The 13,793-nt window shown below is 42.3% G+C and overlaps 1 protein-coding gene across 3 annotated transcripts in view; it reads right to left on the bottom strand.

Annotated features, from left to right (window-relative positions):
* The window catches only part of MEGF10 (multiple EGF like domains 10), a 252,707-nt gene that overhangs the window by 37,380 nt on the left and 201,534 nt on the right, over positions 1-13,793 (bottom strand). For all 3 annotated transcript variants that reach the window (XM_030193579.1, XM_030193577.1, XM_030193578.1), the window contains 2 exons: positions 10,931-11,065; positions 8,815-8,943 (listed from right to left, as the gene is read on the bottom strand). In XM_030193579.1, coding sequence (XP_030049439.1) covers positions 8,815-8,943; positions 10,931-11,065 — 264 coding nt within the window. The remainder of the gene's footprint in view (positions 1-8,814; positions 8,944-10,930; positions 11,066-13,793) is intronic.

Raw genomic sequence — 13,793 nt, 5'->3', positions numbered from 1 at the left:
TGCTTTCTAAGAATCAGCTCCCAGCCCAATGCAGATTATACAAAATAGATGTACTCCAAGTACATAAAATATGATCACATAACATGACTTAAAAAATCATAGGGCTTCTAGGCTGGATTTGGGATGTCCAGGTCGGAACATACACAATTTCCTTTATAGGCTCTAGGCTTCACTCTCATGTAAAAGAATTCACTGAATGATACTGTCAAATAATTTTAACTGTAGCTTTACTGGGTGGCTGAAACTGGTTGGAAGTTTCTTTATGCATAAGAGACTGTATATTTTATATGTAATTTAAATGTGGGGGAGGGGAAGGCTGATATGTGCTGGCATGATCTACAGATATGTCACTTTGTTTGCCCTCCCCTGCCCCACCAATATCTATTGGCCTTGCCATTGCCTCCCTAAAATACTTTTGTCTAGCGATACCACTACAAGTGGTAGAAATGATGGAGAAAATTTTCATACATTATTAATTGTGACTAATTAATCACACAAACAATGTAATGCTTATACCTCATAACTGTATGCTCAGAGGCCTAGGAAAGGGAAGACAATAATATCATCTAAGATTTGTTCCATGAAATGAGGTAAAAATCTGATGACCATTCTTTTAAATCCCGTCTCCCTGCTGCGATGTAGCCTGGAAGGAAGATCTCTTGTTTTCCTTTGAAGGAAGGCCATAAGTCAGGCAGTATGGAATGTCAGGTCGCACAGAGAAAAAGAGGTCAGAAGGCTAGATCAAAGGCCACTGGGTCATAAAGAAATGAATGAAGCCTTTATTTCTCATAGGAACTGAAGGCTTTTGCACAAACTAAATAAACATCCTCTGTAATGGTCACTAAGTGTAGCCCCAAAATAGTGACTCTATTCATTTTGTTGACAATGCTTTCTTTTTAGTTGACCCAGCAGTTTCCTTCTGCTCACTTAGATTTCTACTTTAATCGGAACCAGCCTCTATTGGGGTACAGCATCAAGAGCCTTTGTTTGCAACTACTGGGCTTTTCCTCCTATTTTAGATCTTCTTCCAACTCAATTAGCCCAGTCATACCACTGATAGTCCTCAACTGGGGACCAAGTAGCAGGTACCCTGCTTCCAGGTACTAGGTGTTGTTGTTGCATACTGACTGGGATTCCTTCTCTTTCAGCGTCTGTAAATAGTCATTCTCAGCATATCCCCCTGTACAGAGATCGTCTTCATCTGTGTTTCTTATTTCAGCTAATAGCTACACAAAGCTCTGATTGTAGTTTCAGTGAAGTTTATGGCTCTATAGCCTAATGGAAACCAGTTCTGATCGAACTGGAGGCACAAGGGTACACAGGAAATTGCTGAGCCAAAGAGAAAGAGAAATAAAGCTGCAGAACAGGCTTCCAGAGAAACAGAACATGATGATAAAAGCCACAGAGCCTCACTGGTCTTCTTCAACTGCTCATCTGTACAATCCATTTCTCATTCCCAGAGATCCTCTGTGCTTGCCCCTTGCTTTCTCAAATTCTGACACTTTTCTCATGTCCACCATCTCTACAGGGAGGCTGTTCTATGCATCTACAGTACCTCCCTTTCTGTAAAGAAATCTTTCCTTAGGTTACTGCTGCATCTACAGCCTTTCACACTCATTCTGTGACCCCTTATGATAGATATGTCTTTCCACTGAAAAATGCCTCCCTCTTGTACATTTATATGTCCGAGATATTTAAAGTTTTCTATTATATCTCCCCTATCTCTTCTATATCCTCCTTTCTTTAAAAATTGTACATATTAGATCTTTAAGTCTGTCCCTATATGCTTTATGGCAATAATCTATAACCATTTTAGTAGCCACTATCTGGACTGACCCCTTCCAATTTATATTATGCTGGATGTGGGATCTCCAGGACTGCAGACAGTACACCAGAGACATATACAAAGGCAGCAGATGGATGTTTTTCACAGGAAAACATCCAAGTTGCAATTGCCAAAACTCAGGTTTGAGACGGTTTTCTCCAGTTTGTCTAAATTGCAAGGGGGCGTATTGGGGGTATGTTCTTGAGAGGGATTTAGGCAGGTACAGAATTTGGGATGTTTTTATCTAGACTTGTTTCAATCACAATTAAGTTACAAAAAGGTGCCCTAACTGACCAGCTGACCACTGGAGGGATTAAGGCATGACCCTCCCTTAATCCCCCAGTGGTCACTGACCCCCCTTGCACCCCCCCCCCCCAAAAAAAAAAGATGTGACACTCATAGTACATACTAGGCTCTGTGATAGCTTCAGATATTCTATTAGGACAGCAAGCTGGTCCCAGGAGTAGGCTACTGGTCAGTCACTCTAGCTAGTATACTTGTAGTGGAAATCATGAGCCTTCCAAAATCCACAAAATACCAACTGTACCTATAGACCTGGGGGCTTTTGTAGTGGTATTCATGGAGGGATCACAATACAAAATAAGGGTGTTAGCATAAAAGGACTCAGGTACAAATCCCATCTTAAGTCCATTGCACTGACCACTAGGTTTCCCCTCTGCTCTGCTGGGATGTCTGTGTAGCCAGTTTACTAGGAATGGTGTCACACAGCCATCCCTATGGCTTGTTTTTGTGCATTTTTCTCTAGGGCTTTATTTTGTTTCAATGGTACCTAACAAAATACATACTGAGCACAAAAATGTCTGGAAAATTGTGATTTTCAAAACAAAAGAATAGACATTTTTCTAGTTTGAAAATTGTTATGTTCAGGATGAGAATTTTAGATGTTTTCAACAAAATGGCTACAATTGGACTTGGACGTCATATACCTAAAATGCCCCTCAAAGGCATCATCACTTCTTTTTTCCTGCTAAGTATTTAACTTCTTATACACTCCAGCATCCTTCTGGATTTTTCCTTTGCTGTATCTGTGAAATGGAGGGAAAGTCAGAGGTGCTGCACGTGGAGGAGGGAAGAGAGGGGGTTAATTGTTGGAGGAGATGGAGGGAGAGATGCTGCACAGGGAGTAAAGGGGTTAGAGAAGGAGAAATATTGTACATGGGGGTGGAGGAGGTAGAAGGAAGGCAGGGAGAGATGTTGGACATGGAGGTGGGAAGGAGGCTACATGGGGAGTGGGAGGAAGAAAAAGAGATGCTGGACTTGGGGTGCATAGAAGGTGGAGAGAGAAAGAGAGAGATGTGGACAATGGGAGAGAGGGAGGAGGGAAAAGAGGTTGGACATGGGGGTGGAAGGAAGAGAGAGATGCACAAGAAGGGGAAGGGAGAAAGAGGGAGATCTAGGGACAGAAGAGAGTTAGGGAGAGATGCTGGACAACTGGAGGGAGGGAAGAGAGAGGGAGACATGCTGGACTATGGAGGATGGAGACAGGAGGGAAGAGAGAAGGAACAGGGAGATGTCAGGCTACAAGGGTTGGAAGGGCAGAAAGAGGGAGCAGGTGTTCGGCTAGAAGAGTAGAGGGAGGATGATGCTGGAAAAGGTGGAACTATTTGGGAGAGGCCAAAGGAGGGGATGGCGGCAAGGAAATGAATTTTAGAAGGATAGTAATTTCAGGGGATAGAAATATGGTAATGGAAAGATGATTAAAGATGAAAGGGAATGGAAGGCTGGTGGAAGGAATGAGATGGGGAATGGGAGAACTAGTGGGTGAGAGAAGGAGATGGAATATGACAGATAGTGAAAAGTAAAAAAGGAGAAGGATGACAAAGAGAGTAACATTTGGGTGAACAGAAAGACAGTAAAGAAAAAGAGGAAAGAGCTAAAAAGGAAATATCAATATGTCAAAGGTAGGTGTAGTGAGAGAACAGAAAAAGGCAGGAGAGAGGAGAAAAGACAAATGGATAGCAGCTGTTTGAAGAAGAATTAGCAGAAGACAGACAGGAAAGCATAAAAAACAAAACTGAAACCAATATGATGGAAAAGCTTAAATCAGGCATTAACATTTTTTTAAAATACCATCTTAAAAGCCCAGACCACATGTGTTCCACGCATTAAAAAAGTGGAAAGAGGGGCAAATGACAACTGGCATGGTTAAAGGGTAAGATAAAAGAGGCTATTAGAGCCAAAAGAACATCTTTCAAAAATGGAAAAAGGATCTGAATGAAGAAAACTGAAAGCCACATAAGCACTGGCAAGTTAGATGCAAGGTATTGATAAGGAAGACTATAAAAGAATTTGAAAAGAATGTTGGTATACAGACAAAAAACTTGGAAGTGTAAGCTGGAACAGGGAACCAGCCCATGCTACTTCTGAGGAAAAGGAGAAAGGAGTGAAGCAGTTGAAAGAGACATTTAAAAAAAAAACAACGGTCTCAGAAGCTGGAAGAGAGGAGGGAGAGAGGAGACATGATAGGAACGTTTAAATATCTCAAGGGCATTTATGTACAGGAAGAGAGCCTTTTTCAAATGAAGGAGAGCTCTGGAATGAGGGGGCATATGACAAAGTTAAGAGGGAATAGTCTTAGGAGCAACCTGAGGAAGTGTTATTTCACAGAAAAGGTGGTGGAGGCGTGGAATAGCCTCCCAGTGGAGGTGGTGAAGTCAAGGACTGTTCCAGAATTTAAAAAGGCGTGGGATAAGCATGTGGGATCGATTAGGAACAGGAAGAATTAGGGGTTACAGAGGATGGGCAGACTGGATGGGTCATATGGCCTTTATCTGCCGTCATGTTTCTATGTTTCTAAGGAGAAAGGAGTGAAGCAGTTGAAAGAGACATTAAAAAAAAACCCGACAGTCTCAGAAGCAGGAGGGGACACATAGGACATCTCTGGGATTTACAAAGGTAAGAGACTAATAGTGGTGATTACATCTGGGGTTTAGCTCGGAAGGTGTACAAAGGAGTCTCTCAGGAGTAAACAGTCCTGAAGGGACAAATGAGTGACTGTAAATATTTGGTGCTATTTTTGCTTTCCGCTTCTGCCTGTAGTCTTGCTATATGACTTTTGTCCCAATTGCTTAAAGCCGGAAGTTTAAGTGAACCCTTTTAGTTCATAACCTTAGTTCTGGCCTGGACTAAGTTACTGCATGCCAGTGGAGAGTGTAAATTGTCTATGCCAATCTCCCCCAAAGGAGGTGTACAATATAGAGCAGAAGTGGGCAATCACAGTCCTTGAGGGCCACAGCTCAGTCAAGTTTTCAAGATTTCCACAATGAATATGTAGGAGATCTATTTGCGTAAATGGAAGCAGTACATGGAAATCAATATTATGCATATTCATTGTGGAAATCTTGAAAACCTGACTGGGTTGTGGCCCACGAAGACCATGGTTGCCCACCCCCGGTATAGTGAATGAAGTACTTCTGTGCACAAAAGAGGAGCGGGACCAGGAGGTGATTGTATCTGATGATTTAAAGGTGGCCAAACAGGTGAAAAAGATGACAGCATAGGGAAAGGAATGACTGACAGGAAGAAGGTGATAGTGCCTCTGTGTAAGCTTCTGGTGAGACCTCATTTGGAGTACTGTGTTACTATTCTGTAGACCACACCTTCAAAAATAAAAGGAGTACTTTGGTAGTACCGTGAAGGTGCCGCAAGTGGTCACGGCAGTCATTTTGGAAAGGCTACAGCTAGGGGCAGGAGCGAGTGGCCTATGTTCCTGCCCCTACCGCACCTGCTGGACCACCAGGGATTCCCCTGCATGTTGGAGGGCTGGGGTGAGGGGTTATGTGATTGGAGAGAGACATCAGGACCTGAGGAGGTTTCAGCAGGCCTCTGTACAGTTTTTTTTATTTTATATTTAACTGGGGCCCACACAAAACTGTCTTATGCAGCTCCTCGCTGAATACTGGCCAGGACAAGCATAAGCTTCAACAGCCAGCCCTAAACATTTAGGCCCAGATAGTCAATGCTGGTGCCTGGACATGGCCCAACACTGAATACCTGGGGCTATTTCTGCCTGCGGCGGTCAGCGTTTTAAAAAACACTGCCTGCTGTAGGCTGAATACTGACTAGCCTGACTAATCTGGACAATAAAAGTACAAAAACTCTTCTTGCTTGGAAAATGAAACTCTGGTTTCACTCAGCTTGAGAAGGATCTACTGAATGCTTATGACATTGGATGGCTGAAAGCAGAACTGTAGCCATGTTGAGGGCATGGAGGAAGCAGAGAGCGGACTGCAGCCGGCACCCATATTTTAAACACGACAGATTGCATGAAAAATAGGCGCCAGTGCCATTGGAAGTCCATTTGGGGGATTGGCAGGTCCCCTGGTGACCCACCTAGCTACACCTTTGGTTGAACATATACAAACCAAATACTGAAAAACAATGGCGGTAATTGTATAATTTGGCACCTCATTTTAGACCCTACAATCTATACAGTTCCATATCGGCCCTTAGGCATGCCTAAATTGTTATAGAGTACAAGCGCAAACCCTCATTGGTGCACCAATCGGCGAAATCCAATACCGACGAAAACCGAGGCAATTATTTCCATATCAATCAATGTAAATCCAATTAATTTGTTCTAGACACTTCGAAATACATACCAAAAACACATTTTATAGAGAATAAATATAGTGTTTAATACTAAAAACAATAATAAATTAATACAAAATGAATATAAAAAACTAATGTAAAGAATAAATGAACATTTAACATGGCATTTACCATTCTGAAGATTCTTCTTGGCATATGGAAGACGGCGAGGAAGGGAGAGAGAGGTGCAGATATTATTGTTTGGAAGGGGGATGCTCCTCCATAAGGACCTTAGGTATCAAGGCACTATCTGGGGTCACTTCCCTTCTTGGTCTTTTGGCACTAGGACCAGCTTCAGAGTCAGTGGACCCATGTCGCACAAGAAAGCTGTCCAAAGAGATCTGTTTCTGCCGCCTCTTTAAGATTTGCCTAAAATGGGGCAAGACATTATCATTAAACAAGTTGCAGACACGGCCTGCAACAGCTTTGTCTGGGTGATTTTTCTCCACAAACCTCTTTACCTTACTCCACATGGAGAAGATGACCTTAATCTCTGAAGAAGGCACATTCTCCCCTGTCTCTTCCTCCTCATCTGAGCAGAACGCGTGGGTCGCCCTTTGTTTTCGCAAAATTAGCAGCGAGGTCACGTGGGCACGCCGACGAAATCCGAGACAAATTTTTCACGGAAAAAATCGACGTTAACCGAAGTCAATGAAAACCGATGTATTACTGTACTTTATAGAACAGTGCCTACAGGACTTACGAATGAAACTGCCTTAAGTGGCATGTAACTCTAGGTGTGAGCTTATAGAATTGCCCCAAAACTGTTATGTTATCAACTGGATAGCAATTTGTACCATTATGATGTCATAAGAATTGACGGTTTAGGTTCTCTACTTAATTCTTTTCAAATCTGCAGGTGATAAAACAATCTAATCCACATACAATAGTTCCCAACAGTACTAGCTAATTTAATTTAATAGACCATCCAAAGGTGGATCTGTTCAAAGAACCTTCACCATAACAGAGTTGTCAAATGACATCAGCATTCCTCATCGGTCCAGTTTCTAAATTATTCATATATTATTTCTATTTTTCATTCCATTTTATTTTTTTTTTTCAAAAAATGTTCACTTCATGAAATGTTTCTTCAAAAACCAACATGATCGAATCTTTATAAGTTTTTACTTATCTTTATACTGCCAATAAGATAATAGTCTTCACAGCGAGTCAGTCCAACATAGTGCCATATTTCGCTTACTAGATGCATGAGGTAAAACAAGTTATTTCACTTTGATTGTTCAGCACACTCAATATGAAGCCTTTCAAGTAAATCAATATCCTGCTGTATCAGCCTGAACAGAAATTAAGTGTGGCTGCGCTGAATTATTCAAGGGGGGAAGAAGTGGTACTTGGATGCTTTGGACCCCTGGGGTTCTTTGACATATAGGATACAGTCAGCATTTCTTTCTTTGCAGTTCTTCAGACTCCTGATGCAGGCCTTGTTGGTCGAAACACGATTCATGTTGAGTTAATTAAAGATTGAATAAAGAGATTTGGCGACACCTTTTGTTGTGAGACCCCCTTCTTTATGGTCATCTCTACTGTTTGGTGTTTTTCTGTGTGATACCCATGGAGGGTAGCTCTTCTATTTATTTTTGGCAATCAGGTACAAAGTGTGACTTCACTTTAAAAGTGTAAAATAAAATGAGGACTGATCTGACATACTGGTTTGAAAAGATATCTTTGTCATAAAGAAAAAAGTTTATATATTCCAAAATCAGGGGCAATATATTATGAAAAGTCGGAATGAAAGTGGAAATTACATTTCAGCTGAAGATATATAAGAATAAACAGCAGGCTTTCTATTTAATAGTTATTGGGCATTAGAAACATGGTGCCATAAAAAGCAGCAAAGAAGATTAGGCTCTTTAAGGGGCCCTTTTACAGAGCAGCAGTAAGCCCAACGTGGGCTTAGTGCTCACTCTTCCGGGACTACCGCTGGCCCAACGCAGCTGTCGATGGTAGTCCTGCCCCAAGTGCACGACATTTCCAGGGGAAAAAGAAACCCTCCAGAAATGGCTTGCTACCTCCGGGTTAGCAAGGGAGCCCTTATCCCCACATCAATGGGTGGCGGTAAGGGCTCTCTGCCGCATGACCATGCAGTAAGAGTTATCTCACCATGTGGCCATTTTTTGGGGGGAGGGGGGCTTTTACCTGCTGCGGAAAAAAGGGCCCTGGAGCGCGCGAAAACTGGCCCCCGCCACTAGCACAGGTCCTTTTTTCCCCGCAGCTTGGTAAAAGGACCCCTAAATGAAACAATTTCAGTGGGTAACTAAGATAAAAGGAGAAATATTTTAAAATGTGTGCATTACAATGGTGTGCAGTTTAAGTAAATGCAAATGGAACTGACTGTGCTACATTATCTTTGAACTTACCTTGAGAACAATCACTGCCTATCCAGCCTGGATAACACTGACAAGATCCATCAATCGGATTGCAAGTTCCATTGTTGGTGCACGTACAAACTCCAGCACAATTCTTTCCAAACCTTTTACTGGGACATACTGTGGAGAAACAATTTGTAAAATGATTATTTTGGGTCATCACCAAATCTGAAACAAAAATTAGTGTAGAAACTAAAAAAGAGAATAGCACATGTCCCTGCAAGATATCAAGTTGCAAACAGTGCCAACTCGTATTACAGGACCCCAGAGTCGCTCACACTGGAAAAACATTCAGCATACGGGATCCTACACATGCTCTTATTCAAATGTAGTGTATGTTATTCAATGCAAAAAAGGATGCTAGGTTGGAGAAACAGGCCAAATGCTTAAGACAAGATTGAATCCACACAGACACCACATCAGAAACTATAGAGCTAACCAGGATGACACCTCTGTAGGACAGCATTTTGCCAGACCAGAGCTCTGCACTAATGATTTTATGGTGAGAATACTAAACGGAAATTTCAAAACCCTCTAGGAATGTAAAAGCTTTGAAGTTAAAATGATGAAATATTTTGGCACCCACCAGACAGGACTTAAAGATCTGGGTTTCCTATCACATTATAATCCATAAAATTATACTGCATTGTCACCCTCTCTGATCACCAATCTACCCCTCCCTGTTTCTCCCCTCCCCCCTCCCCACCCACCCGACCTTCCCCATGAGACTGTCATTAGAATGCCTTTATGTTTCATATGTCATCAATTGCTCATTTCTGACTTTCTAAGTTTAATTTCTTTTATTGATTTTTGATACAGGTACAATCAAGAGCTCACAACATAACAACAAGTAACATTTTACAAAGTAAGGCAATACCGGAGCTCACATGTAAGAAGTAGCAATCTACATCCAGAATCAAATTAAGTGAAAGCAAGAGAGAGGGAGGAAAGAGGAAAAGAAGAGGGAAAGGGGAGGGGGGCTGGAGGATACAAATCAAAGTATAAAGCATGCATATGCCAAAAAAACACATCAAATTTAGTACTTATCTTTGTACCATATCAAAATAAGAGACAAGTGGTAGCCATTTTTCCCTATATGAAGCAAAACGAGAAGATTTCTTTGCAAGGTGTGATTCAAATTTGTAAATTTGGAGCACTAAGTTCCACCATTCCTGGTAGGTAGCCTGATGTAAAGACTTCCAATGGGAGATTACCTTCAATGCTAAAGAAACCATGGTGCTAACAAGAGCCCCTTCACTAGGAGTCAGCAGACTCTTGTAATACTGATCCCTGAGAATCACAAATTGATAAGTGAGTGAGCCAGGAAGGTGAAAAATGTCTACCAGCTGTGACCAGATTTCCAGCCAATACTTACGAAGGCACACACAATCAAAGGTAAGATGCTTTATAGTACCCACTTGAGACTGGCAAGACCAACATATACTAGTTAGAGGAATTGATAACATGCAACTTATATGGCGTCCAAAGAGATCTATGCATAAAGAAATACATAGACATTATAGTATTAGAAGAGTTAGCACACCGGAAAAGGGACTTCCAAAGCTGTTCCCACTGCTTATCAGACATAGGTTGTTGTATGTCTTCCTCCCAGCATCTACGTAAACCAGTACATTTAGTGCGGGAGTTGCTAAGAAGGTACTTGTAAATGTGAGAACCAGCGTGACCAATGTGCTGAAGCTTCAGATTAAAATCAATAAGTTCTGGAGTTTGGGCCAGGAACCAGGCGTGTAACCTATCTTTGGATTTCTTTTTTACCATGGAGCTAATCTGAAGACATTGGTAAAATTAGGTGTCAGATAGTGCAAATTCTGACTTCATCTCTGAGAAGGTTTTCCATGTCTGCCTACTCGTATGGATCACCCCTGCCACCAGAGATCCTTTAATTATGTCTTATTTACATAGGGAGAAAATGTGGAGGAGACTGTGAAATATTGAGGCACAGACCAAAAATGCTGTTTTATACCCACCTCAGGGATCACCCTCAGCTCCATTAATTGGAAGTCCAGCCATAAATTGGAAAAACCATACTCAAGTACAGAAATGAACATATGTGGTCCATCTGTTAAAGGGACCCTTTACTTCTTACCTTCATTGCAGAGTGCTCCAGTGAATCCTGGTAGACAGTCGCACTGCCCGGACACATGGTGGCAGGGGCCATTGCTATGTACACACTGTGGACATGCCTGACTACAGCGATGCCCATAGAATCCAGGAGAACAGACTGCAATTGGAAAGCACAGCAGTGTCATACGAGGAGTGGCTCACTTTTATGCATGGAATTTACCAAAACATTTAGCAACTAGGTTAATATTAGTGTGCCAAAGTTACTATAGTTTGAATGCAATTTTCTAAGTTAAAAATGAATCATGCTGGATAGTTGTAACCGCTCAGTAAATCTTAGGAGAAGTATTATTACTATTATTTCAGCACTTGATATACCACAAGTGATCCCTGATGTGACTATCAGGCTTATTTTCGAAAGTGATCACCGGCAATCTTCTGACGTAAATCGGGAGATCGCCGATGATCTCTCAAAAGCAGCGAAATCGGTATAATCAAAAGTGGCATTTTTGACACCATCGCCGCTTTCCCGTCGCCGCGCCAGTGAAAATTCAAGGGGGCGTGTCGGCGGCGTAGTGAAGGCGTGACATGGGCGGGCATGGGTGTGGCTACCAGATGGCCGGCTTTTGCGGATAATGGGGAAAAAAAGCGGCGTTCATCAGTATTTCGCCGGGTTTACTTGGTCCTTTTATTTTCACGACCAAGCCTCATAAAGGTGCCCCAACTGACCAGATGACCACCGGAGGGAATGGGGGTTGACCTCCCCATAGTCCCCCAGTGGTCACCAACCCTCTCCCACACTAAAAAAAAATACAAATAAAAACCTTTTTTTACCAGCCTGTATGCCAGCCTCAAATGTCATACTTAGCTCTCTGACAGCAGTATGCAAGTCCCTGGAGCAGTTTTTAATGGGTGCAGTGCACTTCAGGCAGGCAGACCCAGGTCCATCCCCCCCCTACCTATTACACTTGTGGTGCTAAGTGTTGAGCCCTCCAAACCCACTGTACCCACAAGTAGGTGCCCCCCTTCACCTATAAGGGCTATGGTAATGGTGTAGAGTTGTGGGGAGTGGGTTTGGGGGGCTCAGCACCCAAGGGAAGGGAGCTACGCACCTGGGAGCTATTTGTGTATATTTTGAACATTTTTAGAAGTGCCCCCTAGGGTGCCCGGTTGGTGTCCTGGCATGTCAGGGGGACCAGTGCACTACAAATGCTGGCTCCTCCCATGACCAAATGCCTTGGATTTCGCTGGGTTTGAGATGGCCAGCAGTTTTTCCCATTATCGCTGAACAACAAAACCGGCGAACTCAAACCCGGCAAACTCTGGCATTTGGCCGGGCTAAACCATATTATCGAAAAAAAAGATGGCTGGCCATCTTTTTCGAAAATACGGTTCGGGCCAGCTGTTGCGCTGCCACCAAAATAGATCGCCGGCGACCTATTTCGCCGGCAACGTTCAATTATGCCCCTCTATGTGGTTTCCATTTAACACACTTAGCAAGCATTTCATATGAATAAAATAAGTGGTCACTATTAGAAGATTAGTAAATAATACAGGCACACCAAAGCTGAACACTCCCATTTCTGACATCACGCCAGGTGGGACAGCATGTTAGTGGGTTTAAACGCTGATACTGAGTAGCATTATTTTCATCAAAAGTTGATACGGTCAAAAATTAAGAATCAAATCTTAATATAGAAAATTAGTTTGAGTTGATTTGGAGTCATGTGAAATCTTTTTAGATATTTTAATAGTTTGTTTCTTAAGTTTCCATATTTTTACAATGAAGGGAACGCTGGTAATAGTTTTTTATTACATTGTAATTGACTGCTTGGGATCATGTGACTGAGAGAGCATTTTTTTTTTAATGGAGGCCATCAAAAATAATACTTTGCTTAGACATGCAGAACACAAGTGAGAGCCATGTCATGAAACCAAACGGTAAAACAGATTAAAAAATGAAACCGTCAAATGTCCATGGGAGGCCCCAAGATACTTTAAACCAATCCCCTAATGACTGGTTTCAGTGAACACCAGAAAAAAGAGTAGGAGAAAAAAAACTCCAAAAAAACAAAGTAGGAGACACTGGGGGGAGGTGGGGTTAGGTTTTTTTTCTCCTACTCTTTTTTCTGGTGTTCACTGAAACCAGTCACAGGATTAGACTCCAGTTGGGGGTTGGTTTAAAGTGCCTTGGGGCCCCCTGTGGAGATTTGAGGTTTCATTTTTTATCTTTTTTTTAATTACATTTGTACCCCGCGCTTTCCCACTCATGGCAGGCTCAATGTGGCTTACATGGGGCAATGGAGGGTTAAATGACTTGCCCAGAGTCACAAGGAGCTGCCTGTGCCTGAAGTGGGAATTGAACCCAGTTCCCCAGGACCAAAGTCCACCACCCTAACCACTAGGCCACGTTATTTGAGGTTTCATTTTTCATCTGTTTTGCCATTCAGTTTCATGACATGGCTCTCACTTGTGTTCTGCATGTCTAAGCAAAATATTTTTTTGATGATCTGTGTTTTAGCTTTGCTTTCCCATTTAGGAGCCCTTTTACCAAGCTGCAGTAAAAGGGACCCTGCATGAGAGGTGATGGACGTTTTTGCTGTGCTCTAGGGCCCCTTTTACTGTAGCGGGTAAAAAGCCCCAAAAAAAGAAAGGGGAAAGGGACTTGATATACTGCTTGAGGTTTTTGCAACTACATTCAAAGTGGCTTACATATATTCAGGTACTTATTTTGTACCAGGGGCAATGGAGGGTTAAGTGATTTGCCCAGAGTCACAAGGAGCTGCAGTGGGAATTGAACACAGTTTGCCAGGATCAAAGTCCACTGCACTAACCAGTAGGCTACTCCTCTGCTCTTAGAAGCGTCTAGAAGAAATTGGCATGTGGTA

Source organism: Microcaecilia unicolor, chromosome 2 (assembly GCF_901765095.1).
Source record: "Microcaecilia unicolor chromosome 2, aMicUni1.1, whole genome shotgun sequence".
NCBI classification, from domain to species: domain Eukaryota; kingdom Metazoa; phylum Chordata; class Amphibia; order Gymnophiona; family Siphonopidae; genus Microcaecilia; species Microcaecilia unicolor.
The sequence above is the reverse complement of the archived record's forward strand: the minus strand, read 5'-3'. Positions and strand labels throughout refer to the sequence as shown.